Genomic DNA, 22,526 nt, shown 5'->3' with positions numbered 1-22,526 from the left:
ATTCACATAAAGGGGGCTGCTTCTTGTTCCTGTTAAAACACTATTACGTAAAGCTGGAATTGTTTTTCCTGGTGAATTTTACATTTTAATGGAGATCTCAACAAGAGGGAAGAACTAAGAATTATTAAGTAATAGAGTTAGGGGAAGGGAAAGAATCGGGCTAGCAAAGCAGAGCGAAGGTAGGTATAACCACAGGGAGATTGGTAAAAGGAACTGGGCACCTCCAAGGGGAAGAATCCCTACAGGATCTGTAGGAAAGGAGCCCTGCTCCATAGAACAATCTCCTCCGCTAGGAATCAGTTTCTTGGGAAGTTGTCTCCAAAGATAGACATTTCTCTGAATCTGGATCGCTGAGGGCAGTCCATCCGACAGTGGACAGTTACACATAGGCTTTTTTAGTAACAAGCTACTTCAGGGCCAAGGGCTCCACCTTGTGGATGGGATCACTGGGTAAATGGGGCTCTCTGTAAGTGAATAATAAGTACCCATTTTGCCTCTGATACAAAAAACTACTTGAAATCTGGAGAGTATGAAACAATTGATTCTCGTGGTTAAGCAAAGCACCAATGTATGTATGAGTCGGCAACTAACTGCGTAGTTGAAAGAAAGGTCACATTTCTCTTCGTAGGGATCATGGGAATGGTATCAGGGGAATTCAGTCCAGATCGTTCCTTTGTATCTTTCTGCTTCTGGCCTCTTGAGCCAGAGACATCTACGTGGTGAATGGGTAGAGTACTAGACCTGAAGTCAGGAACAGCTATTCGGCCTTTTTTCAGTCCTCTCAGACCCTTTCTGACCCCATTTGGGGTTTTCCTCACCTGAGTTCAAATTTGACCTCAGACACTGGTAAATTACTTTTAAATTCAGGTTCCTAGATTCTCAGGTGCTGATGTGAGGAGCAAACAAGATTGTATTTGTAAAGTGTTTAGAATTTAGTGGGTCCTTGATAAAGGCTTATTATTTTCCTCCTCCCTCCCTGCCCTTTTCCTCCCCCCCCCCCACACCTTGTATTCCTGGTGGAGAATCTATGCAGTGAGGCATAGTTAGTCATCAGTCTTTGATTATTCAGCCTAGGGAATTGGAGGGAGTGGGGAGGAAGCATCCTATTTTTGGACTTTGGTTACCAAGGATAGTGGAAGTATGGGAGATGAAAAGAATGTTGGCCACATGCCATCTTTATCCAAGCTATTAACAAAAATTGTAACTAGCACCAGATCACAGATAGATCCTTGAACCTCAACACTAAAGAACTTTTTCAAAGTTGATGTTAATTTAGATTAGTACCCTTTAAGTATGGTCCTTAAACCAATTTTAAATCCACCTAATCTTGCTACCATCTAGATTATATCAATACATATTGTCTTGAAGAATAAAATGAGAGTTGTTCAGGTGTTTTGTTGAAATTAAGGTACCCTAAGTCCGCAGCACTCATCTACAGTCTGGTAACCATTTCCTGATAAAGAATATAGAGCAGTGCCTGGAACATAATGCTTAATAATGTTTATTAGTTGATTATTTGTTGAAGGTATTCTGGCCCTTAGTGATCACCACCTCACTTTCTAAATACTCACAAATCATCCCTTTAATAATTGGAAGAATCAAAGCTAAGCTCACCGCTCTAGATTGCACACTTTGCCCTCTTTTCTTGGGGAGGGATTTGGGATATTTGTCTTCTTTCAATCCTACAGCCCCCATCCCATCTCCTTTCAGTAGCCTGGGATACTCTTCATCCAGGCCTGGTGACTTAGTGTAATGTAATGCCAAAAGAAGGCAACTTCCCAGGTTCAAAATACCAGCATAGGTGCTCTCTATTTTATTTAGTGACAAACCAAGAACAGAGAAGATCAAAACATGACATCATTCCAAATACAGCATTTACTAAGTGTGATTAAATAATCTCCAAGTACTACCCCACCCCAGGATCTTCCAATCATTCAATCAATTACAAAGTCTCTGTTCTAAATACTTCTCCACCCCTAGGCTATACCTTAATTAAGTCCACCACAAAGCCCCTCTTCTCAAATGTAGATTAGTTTCCAAACATAAGGTCAAAAGTTCCCCACCCCTGGATCACAATTGAATCTACCCCAGAGTTACATCAAGTTTAAACACAGCACTTAATACCCAAATGGAGGTCTTTTCTTCATATTGACATGAGGCAAGTTCTCAGCAATCTTAGTTCCTGGGGAGACAAGGCTTAGCAAGGCCATAAGATACATTGCCAGTCCCTTCATGAATTCGTCCTCTGTCTGTAGAACAGTCCTAGAACCCCTGAACACATTAGCAAAGCCCTCTCCCAGGATTTCTGTAAACATACAACAAGAAAATCCTTCTTCAGGGCTTCTGAACCAACAGAAAGGCTCCCAGACCCCTGCAACAACAGCATTGTCCCTCACCAGTGGACAGTATTCACTCTGTCTGCAGGACAGTCTCCAGACCCCTGCAACAACAGTACTGTCCCTCACCAGTGGACAGTATTCACTCTCTGTCTGCAGGACAGTCTCAGGGCTTCTTAGCGAACAGCCAGGTTCCAGGACTTCTTCAACAAAAGGACAGTCTTTCACCAGTGGACAAATCTGGCAAAATAACATCAAAACAGACAGACAAAGTACCAGCAAAACAGCCATGTCTCCTCAGTCCTTGGCAGCTCAGGGGTCAGGTCTCAAAAGTCCAGGGCAATTCAAAGCGGCCACCAGCAATTCTCTTAGTCTCTCTCTCTCCACGAGGTGCTGCTTCCAAAAAGATCTTCCGCCTCTCTCTAGTGTCTCTCCAAATCTACGTCACCAGCTCCTCCCAGTTCAGGACTTTCTTTTCACATCAAAAAGTCCATCCCACAGGTGGGATTAACAAGCTCTGGGTTTTAATACAATCAATTTAATACAATCAATTTGAAAACCAAGCCCAATACAGGGGAATCTCCACATTCCATTACTATCACACTTAGGTACAACAAAAGCAGCTTGTGGCTCTCTTTCCATTTTCTGATTTGGGTTTTGATGTCCTGTGATTCACTTTTATTCTATCATTCCAAGTCAAAGGGCATTATCTTGATGAAAATACAAGATGGAAGGGACAAGTAACAGAAACGATCAAAGGCATGCTCCTTTTGAAACTCTGAGTGACTGAATTTATAGGATATAAGTGGAAGTTAATAGGGAGTGGAATACCTTATAAAGTCTACCCCTTTCAGACTTTGATAATCTATTGGCATATAGAGGGGTCAGGAGAGTTTGATGATTGACATAGACAATGGACTTGGGCTGAGATGGCCTAGTGAGAGTTTAAAAAAAAGACTCTTGGAGTTCTGTAAAGTTAACTCTGGAAGTAGAGATTTTTCTTTAGAAAGTACAAGTTGGTGGGGCAGCTAGGTGGTGCAGTGAATAGAGCACCAGCCCTAGCGTCAGGAGGACCTGAGTTCACACCCAGACTTCAAGACACTTAACACTTTTAAGTTGTGTGACCTTGGCCAAGTCACTTAACTCCAGTTGCCCAGCCTTCCCCCTTCAAAAATCTAAGGCTCATGCAAACACACAATAGAAAGGTGTAGGTTTGGAGTGAGGATATTAAGGGAGGATGGGTGTTTCCAGTCTGAATAGGACTGCTATTTCTTTCTAAAACTTTTGAGATGACCAAGTTTGAAAACCAAAACTCTCTAGTAAAATCCTCCTCTTCTCCCTAATGTCTTCTCAAGAAAACTGTTTATCCCAATAAAATGTAAGACCCTTGAAGCCAGGGACTATATACTTTTTGTTTTTGTGTTTCCAGTACTTCATACATGGTTAATATTTAATACATATGTTTTTTTTTTAATTAACTGAATTGAAATGAAGTAACAGATGCACAAAGTGTGTCCTTGATTGCCTGTTTTGTAAAGAAAAATTGAGATTTTGCTTGAAATTTCCATACTAGTTACCTCAAAGGAACTATATAATTTTTTTCTTTTTTAAAATTAAAAAAAATTTATTTTTACAAGTTTTTATTGTGTCTCTCCCATTGCCCCCCCCCGAACAATTTTTTAAACCTAAATATGCATAATGTAATAAAACAAATACTTCTATTGGTCATGTCCATGTGTTGTTTTTTTTTTAAGTCAGTAACTTCTCTGGCTTGAGAGGGCGGTATGATTCACCTTCAGTCCTTAGGTTCTAAATCTTGCAAACTTGTTTTTCCTTTATAATGTTACTGTCACATGTAAATTGTTCTCCAAATTCTGTTCACCTCACTCTGCATCAGATCATAAAGGCCTTGACATTTTACTCTGAAATTGCCCACTTTGTCTTTTTAAATTTATAATAATACTCCATTACATTCATATACCCCAAGGTGGCTAATCATTCTGCAACAGGTAGGAATCCTCTTAGTTTCCAGGGTTTGTTTTTTTCCTACCATGAAAAGAACTGTTATAAATATTTTGGTATAATGGATTCTTTCCCTTTATCTTTAATTTCTTAGGGGTATAGGCCTCATTATAAGTGGGTCAATGAATTTAGTAACTTTAGGACTAAAATTTGGGAATAAGTTCCAAATTACTTATCAGAATGACTGGAGGTATTCTTGATTTCCTGGATATTTCTGCTTCTGTCAATCAGTCAGTAAACAAGCCAATATTAAGAGACTATTATATCAATTTTATTGGGGTTGGGAGGTGGGGAAGAACAGCTAGGTTGTACAGTGAATAGAATGCTAGGTCTGGAGTCAAGGAAGACTCACCATCATGAGTTCAAATTTGGCCTGAGACACTTACTAGCTGTGTGACCCCAGAGAAGTCACTTAACCCTATTTGTCTCAGTTCCTCATCTGTAAAATGAGCTGGAGAAGGAAACAGCAAACCAAGTGTTTTTGCCAAGAAAACCCCAGAGGGGGTCATGAAGAGTCAGACATGCAGTGAATAGAGAGCACCGGTCCTGGAGTCAGGAGGTCCTGAGTTCAAATCCAGCCTCAGATGCCATGTGACTTTGGGCAAGTCATTTAACTGAAATTGCCTTCCAAAAAGCGGAAAAAAAAAAAAAAACTAGTCAGCAATGACTCAGCAACAACAAAAACATACCAGTTACTGTGTTAAATGCTGGGGGTACAAAGAAGGACAAAAACACCATCCTCACAATATTTTACAGAGGTCACATTCTAATGGAGGAGACATTGTAGAAATAACTAAGATATATACAGTACAGATCAAAGGTCATTTCAGAGGGAAGGGAGGAAGGGAAAGATGGAGTCCTGAAAATTCTGCAGAAGGTAGAGTTTGACCTGATTCTTGAAGGAAGTCAGAAAAAGGAAGAGGCTAGTTGATATCTCTTAGAAGATCTTGGATGTTGAAATGGTACCCTGAATTCTACAACTGATCCTCACATAAAGCTTCTCTTTACCTTATTTGTCCATTCATTTAAATTGTCCATAATAGATGCTCATTATTGAATGACTGAAAAACTTTGATTAAGTACTTCCTAAATGCTAAGTACCTTGTTAAGTGCAGGGTGGTAACAAGTCAAAAGTGAGCTAGTCCCTTCCCTCTGAGACCTCAAACTTGAGACCCATACTTACTCATAGGGGAATAGCCTAGCATAGTGGTGGCCAGGAAAGGGCTTTAAGGTCTAGGAATTCTCTTAGGCTAGAGGAGACAAACACACTACCCATGACACTCCTGTGCTGGAACTAGATTAAGATGTAATTGGAAAATATTGAATAAAATAACAATACAATAAAATGTTGACAATGTCGGTTTGTGGTTTTTTTTTAATCAATAAGTAGCCCTCAGGGAGCTGGCTTAGACTATCAGAGTGGCACAGTTCCAGAGGCAATAGAGATGTTGATTAAATCACACTTCTTTCATCTAGAGATGGAAAAAAGTGGAGGAGAGGAAAAGAGGGTACTTACTGCAAAGTGAAGAGGAGGCTGCTTGGTCTCCAGGAATGTTGAGCTCAGATCTTCCTAGGCATGGTATCTGGAGATTTGGATTGGAGAGTGAAGTGACAGAAGTCTGTAGGTCAGAGGGATGGACTGGCAGTTGGGCAAGGGGGTAGAAAAAATGGCCAGGTAAAGAAGAGGTTTAGCATTCATTGTGTTGGTAGCGCCCTCTTTCCCCCCTCCCTCCATTACTTTGCAGAACTTTGTATATATATTTTGTGTTCACTTGTATGTGTCCATATTATATGTCCCCAGGGGAATGTAAGCTCCCCTGAGGGCAGGGACTTTGGTTTTTTTCTTCAGCATACTCAGTGCCAATCACCATTCTTTTATGAAATAGGTTTCATTGTCTCAAAGTCTCAAAGAAAACTGCCTAAGTGGATTGTACAGGTTTGCCAAAAATCAGTGAAGAGAAACGCCCACTGCTTAGAGATGTAATCAAGATATTCTTTTGAGAGTGGGTTAACAGGTAATTAAGATGGGGCTGTTTGAATAGGGGGAGCTATATAAGGTCTTGGGTAAGAACCAGGGAAGAATCTTTCTTCTTGGAAACAGAGGGGAGCTCCAAACACAGGGAAAGACTCAAAGCAGAGGGATCAGAAAGGTGAGTGTTACTTCTGGAAGTGTTCAGGTTTCTAGTGGATCAAAATACATGTACTATTTCATGTGTTTTGCAAAGCTTAATGTGCTCTAGGAAAGTGTTATTATTGTCATGTCACTTTTGTCAGGTAAGGACAGGGATTCAGAGAGATGCCTTGGAATATCCTGGGGGTTGTTGTTGAGTCTTTCAGTCCCGTCCCACTCTTTGTAATCCCATTTGGGGTTTTCTTGGTAAAGATACTGGAATAGTTTGCTGTCTTCTTCTCCAGCTCATTTTTGTGTTTTCTTTCACAATATGGTGAATATGGAAATATGTTTTACATGATTGTACACATAACTCATATGAAACTGCTTGCTGTCTTGCAGAAGGGGTAGTTAAGGGAGGAATGGGGAAAATTTGGAACTCAAAAAAAATTTTTTTTTTTGCTTTTTGGAGGGCAATTGGGGTCAAGTGACTTGCCCAAGGTCACATGGCTAGTTTTTTGTGTGTGTTAAGTGTCTGAGACCTGATTTGAACTCAGGTCCTCCTGACTTCAGGGCCAGTGCTCTATTCACTGCACGACCTAGCCGCCCCCTCAAAAACATTTTTTTAATGAATATCAAAATTTGTCTTTGCATATAATAGAAAAAAAAAACCAACAGTGGGGAAAAATAGTATCTGAGGCCAGATTTGAATTCAGGAAGAAGAGTCTTCCTGACTCTAGGCCGAATGTGTACTATCTGGGGATATCTGGTGAATGGGAGAGACTTTGAGAGAGGGCAGTACAGCTAAGTAGTAGATAATTTATTTGTATTATTTTTATTATTATTGTATATTTTTAATTCATTCTGTGCCAAGAATAAAAGTACTGTAGAGGAAATACTTTTACATACATTATCTAATTTTATCTTCACAACAACCATGTGAAATAAGTATCCCGTAATATGAAATACAAGCCCTCTTTTACAGATGAGGGAAGTTTAGTCTTAGAAAGGTTAACTGACTTTTCCAGGAACACACGACTGGTAAGTATCTGAGGCAGGATTTGAACCAGATCTTCTTTTTAAAATTATTATTTATTTACTTCCTTACTTTTAGTTTACAACAATTCAGTTCCATAAGCTTTTGTGTTCCAAATTTTCTCCACCTCCTTCCCCCCTCCCCCTCATGGTGGTATGCAATCCAGTATAGGTTCTATATCTACATTAAACATTAAACAAGTTGTAAAGAAGGATTATAATCAATGGAATGAATGAGAAAGAGAGAGCAAGTAGTTTGCTTCCATCTGCATTCAGACTCTGTAGTTCTTTCTCTGGATGTGGAGAGCCCTTTCCATCATGAGTCTTTTGGAGTTGTCTTACAGCCTTGCGTTGCTGAGAGGAGCCCAGTTTATTAAAGTCAGTCATCACAGATGTGATGTGTCTGTAATTGTGTACAGAGTTCTCCTGGTTCTGCTCTCTTCACTCAGCATCAGCTTATATAAGTCTCTCTAGTTTATTATGAAGTCCGTCTGCTCCTCATTTCTTATAGCACAAGAGTATTCCATTATATTTATATACAGCAACTTGTTTGGCCATTCCCCAATTGAAGGGCATCCCCTTGATTTCCAATTCTTTGCCACCACAAAAGGAGCTACTATAAATATTTTGGTACATATGGGTCCTCCTCCCACTTGAATGATCTCTTTGGGATACAGCCCTAGAAGTGGTGTTGCTGGGTCAAAGGCTATGCACAGTTTTATAGCACAATTCCAAATTGTTCTCCAGAATGGTTGAATCAGCTCACAGCTCCACCAATAATGCATTAGTTGAACCAGATCTTCTTGACTCCATGTCCAGTACTATATTAAATAAACCACTTTGCCTGATTCTGATCCTGTTTGTGATACACATTCAGGGAGTAATTTCTTTCCCTAAATTTTCAGTTCCTCTGAGAAAGGGTTTGTCTTTCTCACCTGTATCCATGGAATGGATTTGTCTTGCTCAATAAAGACTGTGATACTATATTCACTTAATATTATGAAATAACCAATCCTCTTTCTTCTCTCTCTTTTTTTTTTTTTTAAGAATCATGGCCTCAAATCTTACTTCAAATATTTCAGAAGAGTTGATATGCTCTATCTGCCTGGATTTCTTCACATCTGCCGTGTCTATAGAATGTGGCCACAATTTCTGCAAAGATTGCATCCTCCAGTATATTTACTCAACTCATGGGGACAGTTTTACATGTCCAGAGTGCCGGCATGATTGTATGACCAAGAATCTCTGGCCCAATCATCAACTCTCCACAGTAGCACAGTCCTTCAAATTGCTCCAGTCTCACTTGAAAAGGAGCCTGAATCAGAGAAAAGTGATCAAAACAAAATTCTGTGGTAAGTAGTGACCTGTGTGACAGTGATAACTTGGTGAATAAGTTGGTTTTATGTTTGGTTATCTGAAAATATAACCTATTAATAGCTTCCTCTCCCCCTTGCCCCTGCCCTAAGATATCTCAAGCTATCCCAGAGATGGAAGTGGTATTTTTAGGTACTACTTCAAGACCCCTGCCAGCAATTTTTTTCTGCTTCTTTATTGAGACTCCTCAAGAGTCCACATTATTGAGGAATCCACATTACTGAGGAAACTACATATTAAGACTCCACAAAAGACTTTCCTTTCCAAGTCAAGTAGAAAACAATTTGCAAAGCACCTTTTATAGGTCTTGCGCAGTGTAAAGCGCTGGGAATGAAAAGAAAGGCAAAAACCAGTCCTTACTCTCAAGGAACTCACCACCAGCAGGGAAAATATGCAAATAGCTATGAGAAGGGATAGAGGGAGCCCCAGGACAGATGGGAAGAGTGGTTGGACAGGTAGGAGAAGGAGAGTGCATCATGTAACAAATTCCTGGAGGTTAGAGATCCTCCAGGAGAAGAGGGTAATCAACAGTGTCAAAGGACGCACAGAGATCAGGAAAGATAAAAATAGAGGGGAAATGTTTGCGTTTGAAGACAGCAGTTCCAGTTGACCAATGAGGACAGAAGTCATACTGCAGAGAATGAAGAAGAGAATGAGAGGAAAGGAAGTGAAGGCACTGATTTGTAGCCAAACTTCAGAAGGAGTTTAGCCATAAAAGGGGAAAGAAATATAGAATGCCATCTAATAGGGAAGGAAGATCAAGTGAGAAATTTTTGAGGATGGGGAAGACAGGGACATGTTGTAAGAATCAGGGAATCAGTCAGTAGACTGAAAGAAATTGAATATTCCTGTGAGAGTGGAGATGTTAGAGGAGGAAATCTGCTGGAGGAAATAGAATGGAATGGGATCTTTTCTCTTATAAAGAAATAAGATTGCATTTATACTGCAAGATCAGACTCCCTTGATGGGGAAAGGAACATGCATGTGGAGGTTCTTATAGGGAAGAGTATTGAGACAAAGAGAAACTGCAGCACAAAGTTCCAAGCATGATTAATTTGTTGGATGGCTACCAAGTACTAATAAATTGGATCCAAGACTCCTCAGTAGTCAAGGATAAATATGACAGAGCAAGGTTTTTTATAGTATTTACACAGTGACTGTACAGATGTATTTAACTCCTGATTGGTTGGTGCTGCTTATCAAATCCTCACCAGGTAGACCTACATCCCCTAATTAACATCCTTTCAAAAGCCCTGTGGTGGACAAACATCCTATCTATCACCAGATTGACTCATCTCCTCATGATCAGCAAAAGCTCACAGGTTAGAATTTTTGTGGTTGGACTTTAGCCTATAAGAATATGGAAATTAAATTTACAAATTTTACTAACGGGGCCTATACAGTCAAGTCTGAATTCGATTCACAAATGTTGATTCTGATTAGGTATGATTCTCAATTAATAATTAACCATGAAATATCAATTTTCAAATTTCACAATAGGCAACTGAAGTTACAGGGCAATGGGAGCTCAAACTCAAATAATGAGGGGGCCAAACAATACACAGTAGATTGATCATTATTACATAATAAATTGAAAATAACACAGAACAAAGAGGGATGTCAATATGCAATTCCACAAGGGTGAAGATAAGATTAGATATGGTATTGATTAAAGTTATCTTGGGTTGGAATAGTCCAATGGATCTTGAGTGCTAGAGGGTCTAAGAACAAAATCATCTGGCCTAAATGCCAGAAGAAGGTGGATGAGTCTTTCAGATTGCTCAAGTGACATGTGATAAATAAATTGAAATTTAGAGAAGTGAATTTCATTTCTTCACCTCTCTCTCCAGTGGGGAGAGGAATATCTCTTTCAGTGTAGTTCCAGACCCTTCCTCCCATGCCCTTCCAGTTCTCTGGTTTTTAGAATACAGACAGTGCTATCAAAAGTGAAGGCACTGGTTTGGACTTGCAGAACATTGACAGTAGTGAAACTCGTGCCATTTGCATCTTAAGATATCTTGTTATTATGACGTCTAGTTTCAGTAATGCCATCTTTAACCAACAGAAAGAACCCTTTATGGAGATGAAATCTGAATGCCCTAAAACATCAGCTAAAACTCCATGGAATCTAATTAAATTCTTGGGGTAGAATATGGAACCACCTCCAACTATTTGCTGAACCTCTGAACCTTCAGGGGTACTTTAGGCTTATAGTGACCCCCTAAGTAGTTCTGTGCATGGACAATGACCCTGAGTCCCTAAAGTCACCTGAGATGTTGGGTTTCTTGAACTCAGTGCCTTCTCAGTATCCTTCAAGACCTTAGCCATTCTCTTTTTATTGACCTCTGGTTGGGAACTTTTATATACTAACTCCTTGAAACTGTTGATATTTCTCTGTTTCTTTAGAGGAAATCAGTCTGGATCCTGAAACTGCCCATCCTGGAATCATCATATCCACAGATATGAAAACAATGAGAGAAAGAGATTCATGGAAGAAATTGCATTGTGCTGTGGAAAGATCTGATCTATGTGGTCCTGTTCTAGCAACTCGAAGCTTTGTGTCTGGAAGACATTATTGGGAGGTGACGGTGAAAAACAGTTCTGCTTGGGATATTGGTCTTTGTAAGAACTCTGTAAAAAGAATTGGAGAGGTTACACCATCTTCTTCTACTGGATACTGGCTTTTGAGTCAAAGACAAAATAACTATATAGTCTGTACCACACCTAGGACCAGAATTCCCTTAATAGGAAAACTCTATAAAGTAGGGATCTTTTTGGATTATGAGGCAGGAGACATAGTGTTTTATGATGTAGACAATAGATGCCACATCTATACATTCACCAGCTCCTTTTTAGAGCCTCTTTGGCCTGTATTTTCCATTGGCCTCCACTCCAAGAGTGAAAACATTCTAACTATTGACCCAATATCAGATGAGGCTGAAGAAACCACAGAGCATGAGGATGAGGATGATGATGATGATGATGATGATGATGATACTTGCTTCATGACACTTCCTAATACTTCCTCCAAAAGGGAAACCCAGACCCAGCCCTCTATTTATGAATTTTTTTCTACTATATTATGATGTACTTTATTTATTTTTGTAGCAGGGAGAAATTTGTTTTATTTTGTAATATTCAGGAAATGAACTGCATAATAGGGGAAGGTCAGCATAAAATATATTGATGATCCACAGATGAGACACAGAATATGCTCAATAAACTATATGAGTTTAGAAAATTCAAGAATGAGGAAGTTGGTTTCCAAAAGGCACGGATGGGAAGAACAATGCATTACCCACCAAAGACTCAAAAGTAAACATAATAAAATTATAAAGATTAAGTGAGACTCAAATGAAGAGATATGAAAAGAGATCCCGAAACTATAACTTACCAGCAGGGGGAGGTCCACAGATATTACGTACTACACAGGTTTTGGGACTTTCTCAATCTATTGACTAATTATGCTGATTTTTTTTCTCCCTAAAAACCAAACAAACCACTATTTTTTAATGGGATGGCTGTTGGGGAGAGGTAAGGGGAGAGTGGGACTATACATGGGTCACGTAAGAAACAGAAAAAATCAATAAAAATTAATTTTTTTGAAATGGAAAGACTTGCTTGAACCCATGCCGACTGTGGTAAGCAGAATCAGAGAAATAGTTTATTACCTAACATCAATATTATAAAAATGAAAAATTTTCTAGATTCTTATAAACTGATTTTAAATGAAATGAATGGAACCAGGGAAAGAATTTATACAATTAAAATTCTGTAAAGAAGGAAAAAAGCAACTTTGAAAGTTGAATGTACTATGATCAATAAAATGATTATCTGTGATTCCAGAGGACTGGTGGTGAGATACTATTCATTATAAAGATATGGAAAACTTAGGATATAGAATGAGACATACATCTTTTTTTATTCAACCATTGTGGGAATTAGAATTGTATTATGCATATTTGTTACAATAAAAATTTATCCAATGCAGTGGAGGATAAGAGTGAGAAAATTGATTTCTCTTAATTTAAAAAAAAAAAGTGATGGGGGGAATTTGAGAAGTGTTGATTGTAATTTCAGAAAACATCACTGTTTTATTAATTTTATTTCACTGTTTTGCTCTTGCTATAAAAATCTTTCACAAAGTTGGAAAAATCTAAATGTAATATAAAAATGAAATATGAATACAATTCTTTAAACCATCTCAATTTTGCAAATAGATAAACAAGAAGACTGGCAGTTATCATGACTGACATTGGGGAATTACCTTGTTCTTAAAATTACATGTATAATTATAGAAACACACATTAACAAAAGTGGTTTTTTTAAATTAAATTTTATGTCAAACCATCATACAAACCACTGGCAGATTGCCAATTGAGTATAGACAGTTCTCATATTACATAAATTTGCATTATACAAATTTGCACTATGCAAATTCTGCTCTACATAAAAAATTCTGAAAGAAATCCAAAAGTTCAAAAAAAAAAGAAAATTATTATGATCCTGTATTCTCTGTGCTCTCAGAACCCCAAGGGAAAAAAAACAAAAACCCTAAAAAAAAAAGGGAAACTAGAACTGAGGGGCTTGCCTTAGGCCTTGAGACCTTCAGTGCAGGCTGTTGCCCTGCTCTGTCCATCCACAATAACGGTGTGATGAAATTACGCTTTCCTCATCTAGAAGTGGGAAGAAAGAAGAGAGGAGAGGAGAAGGAGGTACTTGTTGTGGGGTGAAGAGGGGGCTGTTAGATCCCCAGGAATGCTGAGCTCCAATGAATGATTTACATCCTCCTAGGCAGAGTATCTGGAGATTTAGATTGGAGGGTGGAGTGACAGCAGGCTATGTGTAGGTCAGAGAGATGACTGGCAGTTGGGCAAGACAGGCTTCATTGTCTCAAAGAAAACTGACTTATGGGACTTCATGGGTTTACCAGAATCACCTCCCACATTTAAAGATGGTATCAAGGTGTTCTTTTGGAGTGTTAGTAGCTAGTAGCTAATTAAGATGGGATCAATTGAGCAGGGTGGAGCTACATAAAGTGTTTTTTTTTCTTTTTTTGGGGGGGGAAAGGCAGGGCAATTGGGATTAAGTGACTTGCCCAAGGTCACACAACTAATACATGTTAAGTGCCTGAGGTGGGATTTCAATTTAGGTCCTCCTGATTCCAAGGGCCTGTGCTCTATTCACCTAGCTGCCCCTACACAAAGTGTTGAATAAGAACCCCAGGCAGAATCTTTTTAGGAACCAGACCTGGGGAGACAACAGTGGTGGCACTCCTGGCTTGGTGGAAGGGGTCCTGGCACTGACTCTGACCACTTCAGTGTTTTCTGTGAGGATCTTTCCTCAGTGACTGAAGTACAAAGGCCATCAGCATGGATTTTCAACATCGGCCTGAGGGCAAGACTGGGAGTGTTGGGGTGGCTTCATCCTCAGGAGCAGTGGGGATAGACAGGAATGCCTCTGACAAATGGTTCTTGAAACTATGACATCAGCAAAGATCCATACTTTATGAAGAATCATTTGGTTGTTATGAATGCAAACTCTGCTTAAAACTTCACAATGAGAGGGAAGCTACTTAGTGCATACTCAAAATAAAATTTGGCTGGAGAGTAGCTAAAGAGGCCAAGAAGGCTCCAGCCCAGTCACACCAGAGAAAGTCCAAGTGGAAGTGAGAAAGCTTGTGAAAATTGGTTGTCCAGGCTGCAAAGTGACCAAGCGGCTGGACACAGAGATGGGCCAGCAGATCCTCCTCTTCCAGACTGACTATCCGAAAATCACTGAAAGCATCATTCTATGCCACCTGTTCATGTCTGCACATGAGCAAAAGATTGAACCCCCCACACAGATGCTGGCAGCATCTTTTGACAGCAGCTGAGTCCTATGAAACCATTGTTTTCAAGGTACCAAGGAGAGAGATTGACCAGGCAGAGGAGAAGTGTTAGACCCACTGGAAGAGAGAAACCAAGTAGTTTTTTTCTCCAGTTCCATCTGAAGATGGAGAAGCCTCCTGCTTCTCACCTCCAAGTGGCATGCCTCTACCACTCATGCCTCCCAATGGCCTGCTTCCCCCAGCTTTGCTTGGCCTCATCAAATATTCCCTCCTACGCCTAGTTTGTCACCCTGCTCCTGGGATTCACCCTGTAGTTCCTGGGGCACACTCCTCAATTCCTGGGTTATACCCCTACTTTTCCAGGGGGTACCCTCCCAGCTCCCAAGGTATACCTCCCCGCAAGTGGGGTTCATCCTCAGGTGCTAGGAGTTCACCCCCAAGCCCCAGGTATATACCGCCAAAACCCAGGAGTATATTTCCCAATTCTTATACCCCCCCAATGTTGCAGCCCCCTCTTCCCTCAGAAGGACCTGCAAACATTGCTCCTCCTCCAACAACTTGTCCCTCTCTCCTGCCAAGTTGATTTTAATTTGCATCGCATCATTTAAAAAAGAAAAGAGAAAAGAAGGAACTGACCTGGAGCTCCAAACACAAAATCTCCAGGGTATACCAATACTTGCCAGACATCGCACAGAGAATCAGTTCTCTTAAACCTCTTGAGTTCAGAATCCAAGGAAGAAAAGTGGGGGGTTGGGTTTCAAAATCTCCAATGTCCTTCCTGTTCTAATGATCTATAGTTTTCCCATCCATCTGAAAGCAGATCAAAGCATACTTTTTAAAAACTGTTTTTCTTTTGTTTTTTTTTAATCTCTGTTTTTTTTTTCTCCTTCAACATGGTCATTCTGGAAATATGTTTTGCATGACTGCACTTGCACAATTTATATCAAATTGCTTTCCTTATCAAGGAGGGGAAAGAGGAAGAAAGAAAAGAGAAAATTTGGAAATCAGAATTTTAAAAAACAAATGTTAGGGGTGGCTAGGTGGTGCAGTGAATAGAACACCTGCCCAGGAGTCAGGAGGACCTGAGTTCAATTCTGGCCTCAGACACTTAACACAAAAACTATTTGGTTTTATTTTGCCTTTTTTTTTGGAGGGCAATTGGGGTTAAGTGACTTGCCCAAGGTCACACAACTAGTGTGTCAAGTGTCTGAGATAAAATTTGAACTCATGTCCTCCTGACTCCAGGGCTGCTACTCTATTCACTGCGACACCTAGCTGCCCCTAGAACTTAAATATTAAAAAAAAAAAGATTCTGGGCAGCTAGGTGGCACAATGAATAGAGCACCAGCCCTGGAATCAGGAGGACCTGGGTTCAGATCCCAACTCAGACACTTAACACAAAAACTACCCTCAGACACTTAACACAAAAACTAGCCATGTGACCTTGGGCAAGTCACTTAACCCCAATTGCCCTCCCAAAAAGGCAAAAAAAAAAAAAGATTCAAATCTGTTCACTGTGCTTATCTTATAAGTGACTTATGAACTCAGTGTTCAAGCTCAGGCCTTTTGGACACATGGTTCATTTGAATTCTAGCCTGACCTAGGACTGTGTTTCTAGATTGCCCTTGAATCTTTTGAATACCTTACTGCTGAATCACTCTTCCCGTCCTTCTAACAATCCAAACTAGTCCAACAAGTCCAGATGACTCCATTTTAGCCCCTCATTCAAAAAGTATCAATTCCTTTGGGAGAGAATAGAAGCTTTGCCCCATAGGAGAAATTTTATTATGTCTCTGATTCTGTGCTCCAATTCTACTTACCCACCCACAAGCATTTTGCTTCCCATCTGCTTTTCCCATTTGCTTTCCGTCTTTGCTATGAAATGACCCCTCCAGCACCCTGCTGGATATCAGCTGTCCCCAGCAACTCTGATTGTCCTTTTCCTGAAGCAGGATATTATCCATGGAAGCATATTACTCTCGCAGAAGTAAATACACCACTGTCTCTATGTACCATATCCCTACAATTCCCTTGGTTAGGTCTGAATCTCCCCTATATTACTACTCCCAAGGGAATGCTCTTCAGTGGAACCCACCCCTACCACTGAATTGAGATTTCTCCAATTCTTTCTCGATTTCAGTTCCTCCCTTTGCCAACCTCACCCATTCTCTTGTCTACTTCCTAAGAGATTACAAGAGTTATTTTCCCATTATTCTTTACCATTGATTTGATTAAGGTACTTCACACTTTTCTCTCTATCTTCTGCCTCCTCTCTCCCCTTTTATATAAATTGTTTCTATGCATCATATCTTTGAGATCAAGAGACTGAGCAGCATACATTCAAGTTTTTCTACTGTAACTATTTTTTCTGCTGCTCAAGCTGTGAATTCTGCTTTCGCAATTCTCAGGAACTGAGAATCTGTCAGAGATTGCAGCAACAGCACAGAAATTTCTGAGCTGATCCCAAAGCACAATTCTTATGGATCTAGTAACACCGATACATCCAGGACAATTTTGTCTTCTGGACATACACTAGTCCAACTTGAACAGGAACCTTCCTACAAAAGAATAAGCAAAAAGAACACAGTTTTACAACACTCTAGAATGAATATTTCCTACAACCAGAAAATGCAACATTTCTTTCTAATTCATGTCACAAAATGTTAGGAAGTGTTTACATGATAATTTTGGTCTTAATTTGCCTAAGGCATAACGAAGGTGGAAATTAATTAAGAAAAGTGAGTAGAGGAACAGGCCTGAAAAGACATGGATTAAATCAATCCTACAACCACCCCTCCCCCCCTCAAGTAAATATGTGTTTGTGTGTGTGTGTGTGTGTGTGTGTGTGTGTGTGTGTGTGTGGTCTCTCAAATGCTCTCAGGGTACTAAGGCCAGATCTAGTTTTTCAACCTGCTGGAACATGGAAGATGGTAGAAGATGGTGTTCTAAGCAAAATAATTAGGGATTTGGAATTAGTTTTGTTTGTTATTAATTCATCATGTTGTTAACTTGTTCAGTTTCTTTGTCTGTGGAGATAACTGAACAAGTTGTGGTATGTGATCATAATGAAATATTATTGTTCCATAAGAAATGGTGAGCAGGCCAAATTCAAAAAGCCTAGAAAGACTTGCATGAACTAATGCTGAGTGAAGAGAGCAGAACCAAGAGAACGCTGTATACAGTAACAGCAAAACTGTCCCATGACCGACTTTGTCAGACTCAGTTTTTCTCAGCAATACAATAATCTAAAACAACTCCAAAAGACTCATAATGGAAAATGCTATCCATGTCCAGAGGAAGAACTATGGAGTCTGAATACAGATTGAAGCAGACTGTTTTCTTTTGTTTGTTTCTTTCTCGTGGTTTTCCCTTTTTGTTCTGATTCTTCTTTCACAATATGACTAATGTGGAAATATGTTTAATGTTATCATACATGTAGAGCCTGTATCAGATTTCATTCCAGTCTTGGGGAACAGAAAGTAGAGAAAGGGTGGAATTTAGAACTCAGAATCTTATAAAAGTGAATGTTGAAACCTAAAAATTAATTAAATTTTTTTTTAAATGAAGGAAGAATAACAACAGCTTCCTTCAAATCACAATTCAGGTGTGAACCTAAGACCTTATTATTGAATGATTAAAAACATTAAGTGCTTACTGATTGGTAAGGATTGTGCTAAGTGCAGGGGAAAACAAAGTAAACTCATCCTTGCCCTCAGGGACCTTAAACTTGACCTTAAACACTCATAGAGGAATGTCTAGTGTAGTGGTGACCAGGAAAAGGCTTTAAGGCCTGGGAATTCTTAAACTAGAAGTGTCAACAAAAACAAAGGTGTCCATTTTATAAATCCCCATTGGGAAGTAAGCTCCCCTGAGGACAGAGATTTAGGTTTTTCCCTTCTGTAAGCTAAATTCCAAGTACCATTCTTAATTGAAATAGGTTTCATTGACTCAAAAATTCAGAGAAAGCTACCTAGCTTGACTTCACAGGTTTGCCAGAAGCAGTGAAAAGACACCTCCCACAGCTTAGAGATGTGATTAAAAAAGATGAAAGGAGAAATCATTCTTTTGAGAGTGTATTAGCAGATAGTTAAGAAGGTGTTAATTTAGTAGGGTGGGGCCACTCAAGGTCTTGGATAAAAACCAGGGCAGCATTTCTTTTCTTGGAAACTGACCTGGAACTCCGAACTGGGGAAGGTCCAAACCGGGAACACTAGAAGGTAAGTGGCTTTTTACTTGGGAATCCAAGGAGATGCTCTGTGACAGTATGGGGGGGGGGGGGGGGTAAAAAAAGATTTTAAGGGCATCTCAATAATGAGAAAAGATTCCTTTTAATTAAGAACAAAAGGGCTTCTGCTCAAGCCCCACACTTTGCCTTCAAAGTCACCAGACTAGCTCATAGGATCCTAGATTTACAGCTGGAAAGGGCTCTAGAGGTCATCATTTCCAATCCCCTCATTTCATAAGAAAGGAAAACTGAGGTTTAAATCAAGGATAAGTGACTTTCCCATGGCTTCCTGCACTGTCTCCACTTCACTATACAGGAATACCTTGTTTTATTGTGCCTCTCTTTTTTCAATTTCACCAATATTATGGTGTGTTGTTTGTTTGTTGTCTTTTTGGAGGGGGGAAAGGCAGGGTAATTGGAGTTAGGTGACTTGCCCAAGGTCACACAGTTGGGTTCTAAATGCCTGAGGACCTGATTTGGACTCAGGTCCTCCTGACTCCAGGGCTGCTGTTCTATTCACTGTACCACCTAGCTGCCCCTCATCTATTTTTAAAGGTGTTATTTTCTTCAATATTTTTGTTGTGCCTACTTTTAGCAAGCTGTTGAATTTTTTTCATGATTTTTTTTGCATCACTCCTTTTCTCACTGTTTTCTCCTTCCACCTTAAACTCCTTTTCGAGCTCTGCCAGGGATTATCTAATTCACATTTTTCTTTTGAGGTTTTGAGGTTTATCACCCTACTAACTTTATTTTTTTTTTCTTTTTTAAAGCAATCAGGGTTAAGTAACTTGGTCAAGGTTACACGGCCAGGTGTTTCTGGGTGGGTGCTAAGTGTCTGAGCCCGGGATTCGATCTCCAGGTCATTCTGACACTGGAGCTGGTGCTCTTACTCGCTGCGCTACGTGGCCGCCCCTTACTAACTTTCTATGGTCAGGTTTTTTTTGTTGTTTTTCTCTTCTAATTTCTGGACCTTTAATTTTATATTACAGTTGGGCTCTGCTCCCAGGTTGGAGCTGTCCAAGCTTTAGAGGTTTTGTGCAGCTGTTTTCAGAGATACTTCTAGGAACCTGTAAGTTTGCAGTTGTCCCAGCAATACCACTACTAGCTTTCTATCCCAAAGAAATCAGAGAAAAAGGGAAAAGACTTATATGTACAAAAATATTTATAGTTTCTCTTTCTGTAGCGGCAAAGAATTGGACATTGAAGGGATACCTATCAATTGAGGAATGACTTAAACAAGTTATGGTATATAATTGTGATGGAATACTACTGAGCTATAAGAAATGACAAGGGGGGGGGGGGGCGCAGCCAGGTAGCACAGGAGTAAGAGCACCGGCTCCGGTGTTGAGAACACCTGGAGATCGAATCCCGGGCTCAGACACTTAGCACCCACCCAGAAACACCTGGCCGTGTAACCTTGAGCAAGTTACTTAACCCCAATTGCTTAAAAAAAAAAAAAAAGAAATGACAAGGGGGATGATTTCACAAAAACCCGGGAGGACTCACATGAAAAAGTGAGCAGAACCAAGAGAACATTGTACACAGTAACAGTAATATAGTAACAATGATCAACTTTGAAAGATTTAGCTATTCTAATAATTACAGTGATGCAAGACAATTACAAAGGACTCAATGTGAAAAATACTATCCTCCTCCAAAGGAAAAGTGATGAACTCTGAGTGCAAATCAAAACATTTTTTAAAATTTTCTTTTTTCTTGCCTTTTTTTTGGCAACATGGCTAATATGGAAATATGTTCTACATAGCTTCACAAGTATAATGGGCATCATATTGCTTGCCTATACAACTGGTAGGAGAAGAAAGAAGAGATTTGGAACTCCAATTAAAAAAAAAAAAAGAATGTTAAAGTTTGTCATGGTTAACACCTTCCAGCAATCCTTTGCTAGAGTACTAAAGAACAAACTGAATTCAGGACCTTTATGTCTCTCTTGAGTCTTGTGTTTGAATGCCAAATTTTCTATTCAACTCTAGTCTTTTCATCAGGAATACCTAGAAGCCTTCTATTTCATTAAATATCATTTTTTTCCTGTGAAGATTATATTCAGATTTACTAAGAAAAATATTTGTCTTACCTATACCAGTGGAATGGATTTCACTAGAGACTATGATATTGTATTAAGTTAGTATTATGAAATGACCAATGTTTCTTTTGGTTTTTTTTTCTTTTAAAGTTATGGCCTCATATCTCATTTCAAATCTTTGGGAAGAACTGAAGTGCCCCATATGCCTAAATATCTTAACATGTGCAACATCTATAGAATGTGGTCATCATTTCTGTGCAAGATGTATCCATGAATTTATTATAAAGACTTCAAAGTCCAAATTTCGATGTCCTAAGTGCAAGAAGAAGTGTCTGAAGATTCTCCGGCCTACTCAACAACTGGAGACAGTAGTACAATCCTTCAGACTGCTCACCCCTCACGTGATGAGGAACTGGAAACTGAGAGATGTGATCAAGAGAAAATTCCGTGGTAAGTGTGGTGGCCTGTGTGACACTGATTACTTGGTTATCTAAAATACCAACCCATTTAACTTCCCAGGCTATTCCAAAGAATGAAATGCTATTTTGTAATATATCCTCTAGACCCCTCCCAGAATATTATTCTGCTTTTTTTATTGAAACTCCCTATAGACAAGAGATATCCTCTTTATGAAGTTCTGAGCTTTGCTAATAAGTCAAGTAAACCACCATTTATTAAACACCTTATAGTCGGGCACTGTGCTAAGTACTACAGATACAAAGAAAGGCAAAAATAGTCCTTATTCTCAAGGAGCTTATATTTTAGTAAAGGAGACACCGTGCAAAGAACAAAGATACATAGAAGATAAATGGGAGATAATCAACCAAGTGAAGGCACTAGGGAGATTAGAAAAAAATTATTAAAGGTAAGACTCAAGGGAAGTTGGAGAAGCCAAGAGGAAGAAATGAGATGAGGATGGAGAGAATTTCAGGCATGGGAGACAGTCCATGAAAATGGTTGGAGCTGGAAGATAGAGTGCCCTGCATAAGGTGCTTCAAGAAGGCCGGTATCACTAGACATCTTGAGTGCATAGGGGTAGAAGACACCAACCTGGATGAAGATCAAGTAAAGGAGAATAAAGAGTAGACAGACAAATAGGAGAACAAGGGAAATGTAACAAAAAAACTAGATATTAGGGATTTTACAAAAGAGAGTAATCCACAGTGTCAAATGATAAAGACAGGTCAGAAATGAGGAGAGTAGAAGTATTCTTTGGATACTTCTTCAAAGTTAAGAAACAGTTGGTAATTTTGGAAAGAGTAGCATCAGTTGAATGATGAGATTAGAAGTTGGATCCTCAGAGCTAAGAAGAGAGTAAGAATAAAGGAAGCAAAGGCATTGTGAAGTGATTGTAGCCAGACTTCACAAGAAGTTTAGCCCTAAAAGGGGAGAGAAATCCAGAATGTAATCTAGCAGAGAAAGAAGATAAGGATTTTTTGAGAATGGAGGAAGCATGGACATATGTTTGTAGGAATAAGGTAACCAGTCATTAGAGAAAAAAAATTGAAAATTAGTAAGAAAATATGTAATGATAGGGGAAGGAGGGAGGATCT

At 39.4% G+C, this 22,526-nt stretch overlaps 1 protein-coding gene and 1 pseudogene across 1 annotated transcript; both read left to right on the top strand.

The window, feature by feature from the left end:
- The first annotated feature begins 8,554 nt into the window (after positions 1–8,554).
- Positions 8,555–11,963, top strand: LOC138144155 (ret finger protein-like 4B). The gene is made up of 2 exons (XM_069065436.1): positions 8,555–8,855; positions 11,278–11,963. Exons 1-2 carry the CDS (start codon positions 8,555–8,557, stop codon positions 11,961–11,963), a joined length of 987 nt encoding a protein of 328 aa, XP_068921537.1.
- Positions 11,964–14,249: 2,286 nt separating this feature from the next.
- LOC138144143 (splicing factor 3A subunit 2-like) lies at positions 14,250–17,163 on the top strand (annotated as a pseudogene).
- Positions 17,164–22,526: the final 5,363 nt, after the last annotated feature.

Source organism: Petaurus breviceps, unplaced genomic scaffold (genome assembly GCF_028583685.1).
Source record: "Petaurus breviceps papuanus isolate PSGF00001 unplaced genomic scaffold, PetGlider_PUasm1.0 138, whole genome shotgun sequence".
Taxonomy (NCBI): Eukaryota; Metazoa; Chordata; class Mammalia; order Diprotodontia; family Petauridae; genus Petaurus; species Petaurus breviceps.
This window is presented reverse-complemented; position numbering and strand designations above follow the sequence as displayed.